This window comes from Vanellus vanellus (genome assembly GCF_965231255.1).
Source record: "Vanellus vanellus genome assembly, chromosome: Z".
NCBI lineage: Eukaryota > Metazoa > Chordata > Aves > Charadriiformes > Charadriidae > Vanellus > Vanellus vanellus.
In genome coordinates, this window is record NC_138908.1 from 48,063,614 (window position 1) to 48,071,163 (window position 7,550).

General features: G+C 48.4%; 1 protein-coding gene across 1 annotated transcript in view; it reads right to left on the reverse strand.

Moving 5' to 3' along the window:
- The window catches only part of TRPM3 (transient receptor potential cation channel subfamily M member 3), a gene marked incomplete at both ends in the record, with an annotated part of 425,131 nt that extends 418,926 nt beyond the window's left edge, over positions 1-6,205 (reverse strand). Inside the window, one exon of the mRNA XM_082497003.1 lies at positions 6,029-6,205. Coding sequence (XP_082353129.1) covers positions 6,029-6,205 — 177 coding nt within the window. The remainder of the gene's footprint in view (positions 1-6,028) is intronic.
- Positions 6,206-7,550: the final 1,345 nt, after the last annotated feature.

Here is a 7,550-nt window from a genome sequence, read left to right on the forward strand (position 1 = left end):
CGTTACTTTCCGTTTTACATTATTATCAGATTATTTTACCAGTCCCTGCCCTGGGCTAGAACTACTGTTTTTGTTTTTCTTAAGAGTGTTTTCACTTCTGATAACCACTGTTGGTACATTTCTGAGTTTTTCAAGAAGTTATTAAGATTATAGATAAGAGTTACTAGATGTGCTAGTGTGCATCTTATGAATTAATTCTCAAAGGACTTTTTGCTGTTGGTTTACACAATCCCAGGGTAATTCAGGCTGGCAGGGACCTGGGGAGGTCTCCAGCCGCAGCCCCTGCCCAGAGCAGGCTCAGCTCGGGGGTCAGACCAGGCTGCTCAGGGCTTCATCCAGTCGGGGCATAAAACACTCAAGGACGGAGATGGTGTACCTCCCCAGGCCCTGGCCCCACTGCTGGGCTGTCCTCCTGGGGAAAAGGCTTCTCCTTATCTCCAGCCTGAGCTTTCCGTGTTTCATCTTGTGTCACTGCCTCTTGCCCTCCTGCCACTCACCACTGTGACGACCCCAACTGTGTCTCCTCCATCCCCTCCCATCAGTTCCAGGGATGCTGTTGGGTGCCCCGAAAGCCATCGCTACTCACAGCTGAACCATCCCCGGTCCCACAGCCTCTTGTCAGAGGGCAGGGGCTCCAGACCCACCATCTGTCAAAAGGATGGTCACCCTCCCCTGAAGTCCCTCCAGTTTGCTGGTGTCTCTTCTGTGTTGGGGACCCAAACTGGATGCAGCACCCAGACAGGGTCTGACAAGCACCAAGCACAGGGGACAGTCCCTGCCGTCCCTTGGCTTTCAGGCCATGTCCTGCTCGCACCACCTCAGGCACTGCTCGCCCTCATTGCTGCCTGGGCACATGGGTCTCCCCGGCTTGGCTTGCTTCCTACCAGCACCCAGGGCCATGCCCCAGAACTGCCTCCTCCCCAGGGCTGCACGTGCCCTCCATCCCTTCCTCTGGGTTGTTAGTGGAGGTGTTGAACAGGAGAGGCCTGCACAGGCCCTGCAGGACCCTGCTGGATACCAGCCTCCAGGCAGCGTCTGCCCCATAACCACCACCCTGTGAGCTCACCACCCAACCACTCACCCACCAACGTGTCCTCCCTCCCAGACTGTACTGTCCCAGCCCAGGTACAAGAATATTGGGGGAGACAGTGTCAACAGCCTGACTGGAGCAGACGTAGGTGGCATCTGCTGCTCCCCTCTTGTCCCCATGATTTTGTTGCAGAAAGCAGTCAGGTGGGTCAGGCATGATTTACCCTTGGTAAATCCTTGCCATCAGCTCCCTGTCAGTGTCTTCTCCCCGCTGTGCCCAGATGTTGTCTCCAAGAGGTCTTACTCCTTGATTTTACCTGGGATTGATGGGAGGCCGTCTGGTCTGCAACTCCTCAGGGTGGCTTTTGCCCTTTTTTAAAGGCATGTGACATTTGCCTTCCTGTAGTTCTTGGGGACTTCCCTGATATCTACGACCTTTGAGAGGTGATGGAGAGCAGCTGCACAAAGACACCAGCTACCTCCCTCAGCACCTTGGGGTGCAGCCTGTCAGCCTGCTGTCCCAGTGACATCAGGGTCAAGTGCTCCCGAGCAATCCCTGACTCAACCATCATTCCTAGCTGGTAGCTCCTCTTCTCCTTGATCCCTGTCAGTGAGCACAGAGGCCTGGCAGACATTGCTGGTGACAGCAAAGAAGGTCGTGAGAACTTGTCTCATGTGTGTCTGCTGTTGCTGTATCACCTTCTCCATCTGTAGTGATCCTGACAGGGAGACCATCGCACATCAAGGAGTCAGCGATCCATATACCAGTTAACCCGAGTACACCCTTTCCCATGCTGTGCTGCGCTGCCCATACGACTTGGCCTTCAGGCTGTGTTTTGCTGCACAAATTCCTTGGCCACAAGACAAACTCGGCCAACTAATTTTAAGGAGCTTGCAGGCAGCTCCCGCTCACCCCCAGCAATTACACTACCTGTGTTGATCCAAAAGTGCAGCAAGAAGTCCTCATGAGAACATTGTTTCTGCTTGCCAGCAGAAAAGACAAATAGAGTTGTTTCCTTGGAAGAAAATCCTATAATAGCTTCAATGAGCAAAATGAGCAGACTTTCTATGGGCAGGGTCTGCATGGTGTGCTGCACATGGACTGGAGGACCATCCTATAACAAGAAGTTATCCTTGACACCCTCCATCAATCTCCTGGATGGCTGGTGTCCTGACACACTAAAGTTCCCAAAGAGGATGGCGCTCTGTGACACACAGACATAATCTCTCTCTCATGTCACTCAGGCTGGCCAGCCTCTTGGCAAAGATGCTTTTGCCACAATAAGTGAGAAAGAGAAAATGACAGCTTTCTTAAATTCAAAAAGGTGGAACTGAGAGAGGGCAAGCTAAGTTTTGTTCAGGGCCTCCTAATCTGCTCTGTGACAAGTCACTCTGAAATCCAGGTCTTCACTCCCTGGGTGACAGCCGCTGTACATACACTCTTCCCCAACCACACAGACATGTAACTATAGCTCAGCTCTGCCTTAAGGTGGCCGATTTCTCCCTGCCAATCTTTTGTACTCAGTCCACCTGACTTTCAGTTTCCAGGACAGGACCAACAACCTGGTTCACAGCTGTAATTCCATTGATGCCACAGCAAAATAAAAGGAAAGTTATATTGCATGTGTTCGTACATTTCTCACTTGTCATTTTGTTTCTGAGCTACTGTAAATATCCTGTGGGAAAATTCAGCTCAAAAGCAATAAGAAAAACCTATTATCTTTGACCAATAAAGAAAAAAAGTTGCTGTAATCAGAAACTGTACAGCAGAATAGCCATTTATCTTCTTTTTTACTAAACTAGAACACTATACTGTGCAGCCCCTGGCTAAAATGGGTTGAAAAACTCACATAATTCAGAGGCCATATGTACAAATGACACTCAAGATCTTGGTGGAAAGAAGCCAGACATTGCTCTTTATGGGCAGAAATTTAGCATGATCCAAAATGTGATCTATTGTTTTGAATAGCAAAACTTTCATCAATTTGAGCATGGGAGTTCCATTCATCTTTCCTTTACTAGAGTTACACAAGCAGATGATGGAGAGGAAAATAGCAGAAAAGGCTTAATTTCTACAGCAATAGCCTTACTTTAGCCCCCCAATACATAACCCCTTTACTCAAAATGTAACCGAGGCCAGCGCATTAGAAACAAAGATAAGTGCTTTAAAGTCAGAGATTGTTTAGAGGCAGCCACATGTGTGATCCAGCCAATGTTAGCTCTTGCAAACTTTTTCTATATCTCAAATATCCTTCCCTTCCTCAGCTCCTGCCAATAAAACAACTCCCTCTCTATCACTTAAGGACTAATATCAACACGGGCTAAATAAAATAATAAAAAACACCCTGCTTTGATAAGAAGTAAGACTACAAATTATTCTCCAGGAATTAACAATTAAAGAAATAAAACAAAAGTCAACTTTTAGGATTATTACTTGTTACTTTTTCATTGAATAAGGGAGAAGCATCAGGATCAACAATTTCTACAATCATGTGAAGAAAAAAGGAAGGCGGGAAAATTCAGATATTGGTAGACAGTACCTGATAAGGATGCAGAAAAATAACAGCTATTCTCACAACTAACCTCAACATGCACTTACTAATTTAAAACTTCTGCATTTGACAGAAAATCTAAAGCAAGCCTTAATAGGGAGGAAATTAGTTCTTCAAAATGCAGAATTTTCCTTTTCTTGCATAACAAGAACACCTTCCTAAATGGCTTTGCAAGACATTCAGATGCAAAACAAACACAGCCTCCACACACACACACACACACACACACACTCCGGGTTACTCTGCATTTGCTCTTGAATAAACCTTAAAGAAGTAATTTTGTCATATAGGTCAAACCCCAGACATTGCTCTAAAGAAGTGGTGACCAAAACTAGCTTTGCTTAATTAAAAAGGCACAGAAATCATCTGAGACCCCAGAACAATGTTATTAAGACAAGATTAGGGAAGAACTGTGAGCAAAAAAAATACACATGCACAGCGTCACTTGTGCCAGCCTCCTACTTCAGCACTGACCCCCAAAAGTCCTCCTCAGACCAGTGACAACCCTTAGAAAGTAAACTGTGGCAGACAAACAGAAGTTATTGCAAGAAAAACACAATCAGGGAGGGGCAAGGCTGGGGCAAGGCCATAACGCTAACGCTAAAGGGATTTAAATCTCGCACTTTTTTTCGGGGATTGTTTGGGAGCAAGGAGGAAGGAAAAGAAAGTTCATGGTGGGAAATGTCCTAAGGATTAGTATGTTCTGGCTTTGTTTTGGAAACTGATCCCAAGTGAATTATTCTTAGTGAAATTAGTGATTAGTGATTTTAGAAATCCTGTGGTCTCTTAAAAAAAAAAATGTGTATAAATGAAGAAAACACAAACTAATCGCTACCCACTCACACAAAAAAACCCAAAAGTGTTTTCTAAAAAAAAAAAAAAACACCCAAACTAACACAAATTAAAAAAATAAACAAACAAACAAAAACATTCAGAATAAACTATTCCCATCTGTCCTGCAATTTATGGAACGTAGTAGTTTAAGTGTAATACAAATCCACTAGTATAAATGCACCACTTTAGTACTGCTTTAGAGAAGATAACAGGAAGAAGTTGTTCATCCATTCAGAAAGATTCTGGAAATGTAAAGATTCATCAAAGATCAATTTTGACTTTCAATTCTGGCCAAACCTGAATCTCATTCAGGCTTCTTCCTGGAGAAAGAATTCATCTCTGCTGTAAGCCACGAGAACCACTTTGTTTAGAACAACAGAAACTCAACAAGCTCTACAAAAACCCCAATCCTCAACTGCACTGTGCATTTTTCTGATGAGTTCCGCTGATAGAACCCTTAACTGGGAATTAAATTTAAGGCACCTAGTGCAAAGTAGTGTATTCTGAAAAAATTCTGAAAAAACCCACCCTAAATGATAGTATTTTAATCTAGAGCGTGGTACAGATGAATGCAATGCTCCTCTTCCCCCTCCACAAGAGAATATTGTTACTTTCTCTGATGCTTTCTTGTTGCCATGGCATCTTTTCTACCGTAGGTCTCTTCACCCTTATGTTGTTTCCCCAATTGCCATTCAACCTGTAAGCATCTTCCCCCCAATTCAAAAGCTTATGAATCTCTGTTTCTCTTTGAAACAATACATTTGATCTGTTGAAAAACGCGTATCACTCCAGACCTCAGAGAGTCAGCTTTCGGTAAGAATACACAACGTTGTTTCTCAACACGCGAGGACTGAGGTTGTACTTGGGCAGGGAGCAGCTCATCCAAAAATCTTTCTTTGTATGTGCTTGTCCAGTACCCAGCGCTAGGGTTCTGATCCCAAGGAAAAAGACCGTCAGGCACTCTAATACATGTCACTCACTTCTGCTTGAATACTCAATTTGTTCTCTCAAGGTCCGTGTACATCTTGCCAAGATGTTCGCTTTCCTGACATGTAATCTGTGCTGCCGCACGCATCTTCATCAACGCGTCCGTCCATCCACCTCGAGAGATTCCTGACCGATCCCACCCAGCTGGCCGGGGGGGCAGGCGCCCCACCAAGGCGAAGCCACCTTCCCGGGAAGAAAAAACGCCGGTTCCCAAGCGAGTGTCCTCAAGTCTACCTGCCCTCCAGCCTTCCCGCGGGTGGTACTCTGCCGCTTCCCTCCCGGCGGCACACGGCGAGGGCAAGCCTCCAGCCGCTACTTTTCCAGCCACACCGGCTGCGCTGCCGGGCGGCTCCGGGAGCGGCTCCGGGGGTCGCACCGCTGCGAACGTGTGTGCGGGAACCCGCCCGCACACACGGAGAAGCGAAAACCGGAGACCCCCACCTGCCCTGACCAACAAAGTCATATTCAGCGCTGGGGAAAGGGGGATTCTTCCTCCCAAAGCGCAACAGGTTTCTTAACATCACCCCCTCTCCCCACCTTCCCCCTCCCCAAACCCACCCAGCGCCCGGATTCACCAGCTGCCCGGACGCAGGAGCCCGGTCCCGGTCGCGGCCGCGGGCACTCACCGGCGCCGCGGGCGCGGAGGTTCCGCCGCGCTTGGCGGAGCCGCGCCGGGAGCTCAGCCGCCGCCAGGACTCCGCCAGCCGCCCGCGGCCGCTGCCGCTGCCGCTGCCGCTGCCCGCCGTCCCCTCGGCGGCACAACCCCGCTCCGCCGCCCCGGGGCTCCGCCGCCGCTGCCCCATGGCCCGCGGCGCCGCCGGGCCCCGCTGGTCGCCCCGCGGCTCTCCGCGCCGCCCTTAGTTTTAACGATGCTGCCGAGACACGGCGGGGGGGGGGGCGTAGGGGAGAGGAGAGGCGGGCTGGGGCGGAGCGGCGCCGCCCGCCCTCCGCGGTCGCAGGACTGCCCGGGGGGAGCCCCGGTGCCGGGGTGATGGGCGAGCGGCGCGGGTTCCGCAGGGGCAGGGGAGGGTTGGGGGGGTACCCGGGGGAGCAGTTGCAGGAGGGTTGATCGGGCAAGTGTGGCATGCTCGGTGGCGATTAAAGCTTGTCATATCCCGCAGCAAAACTGGAGTTTTGATCTGGGGCGTGAGACGAAAAAGGTGCCCGGCGTGAACTGGGAAACAGGCAAGGTAAATGAAAGGGGCAGGTAGCTGTGCTCTGCTTAAACGTGACGGGTTTCAACAGTGCCTGGGTCTTGCCAAAATTTTGCCAGGAGGCTTCTTCTCATTAAAGTACATTAGTAGTTCTGTGGAACTTAGTAGTTTCCCCCGTAATAAAACATGTTCCTCTTTAAGTCCAACAACACTTACAACTGCACAGCTTCCACACCAAGCCCTCCTGTTTACACTTAGGAGGATGGAAAAACCAAGTCAGAAGGAAAAAATGGCATAGTTATCTGTTGGTAGGGTACACCTTTGCAGGGCTTGCTTTTCTTTCTTAAACTCACCGAGAAGCCTCTCTGGAATTAACAGTCTCTCTACTAATACTCGAAGGGTTTCCTGTGGTCCTGGTCAGGGTCCCGGATTCAGTATGCCATACCAGGCACTTTAGGAACATGCACATCAGGTTCATCAGCGCTGCGAGCTGAGCTCAGAGCACTGTTGCGGTGCCACAGGGGAAAGCTGCCTCTCCTCTGCCCCCCGAGCTCACTGCTAATTTTTCTTCACGAGGTGAGAGGATATATTTTGCTCCCAGTGTATCTAATTCCATAATAATAAGCAAGAAAGATGGGTGAAAGTTTCCAAAGAACATGTTAAATTCTCTATTAAATATAGATTGGAAACTAATGACTAAAGATTTCATTATGACTTTAGGTAGTCTAATGCCCTCCACACCCCTAATCAGACTCCAGACTGATTAAATACTCTCCATTCATTGGAGATAGATGTTATCTAGAGGGTCTTTTCCTTCCAGCACCTGTAACTACAGCAAGTTACTTCGTTTGGGTGAACTATTCTCTTGAGTGCTTTTACTTTCCTTTATTCCCCACTGAGGCACATCGGCATTTGGTCATCTTTGCTGATTAAGTCAATTAGCTTTATAATTTTTAATGACATCTATAGATCAACTCCTCTGATGTCTCCTCTA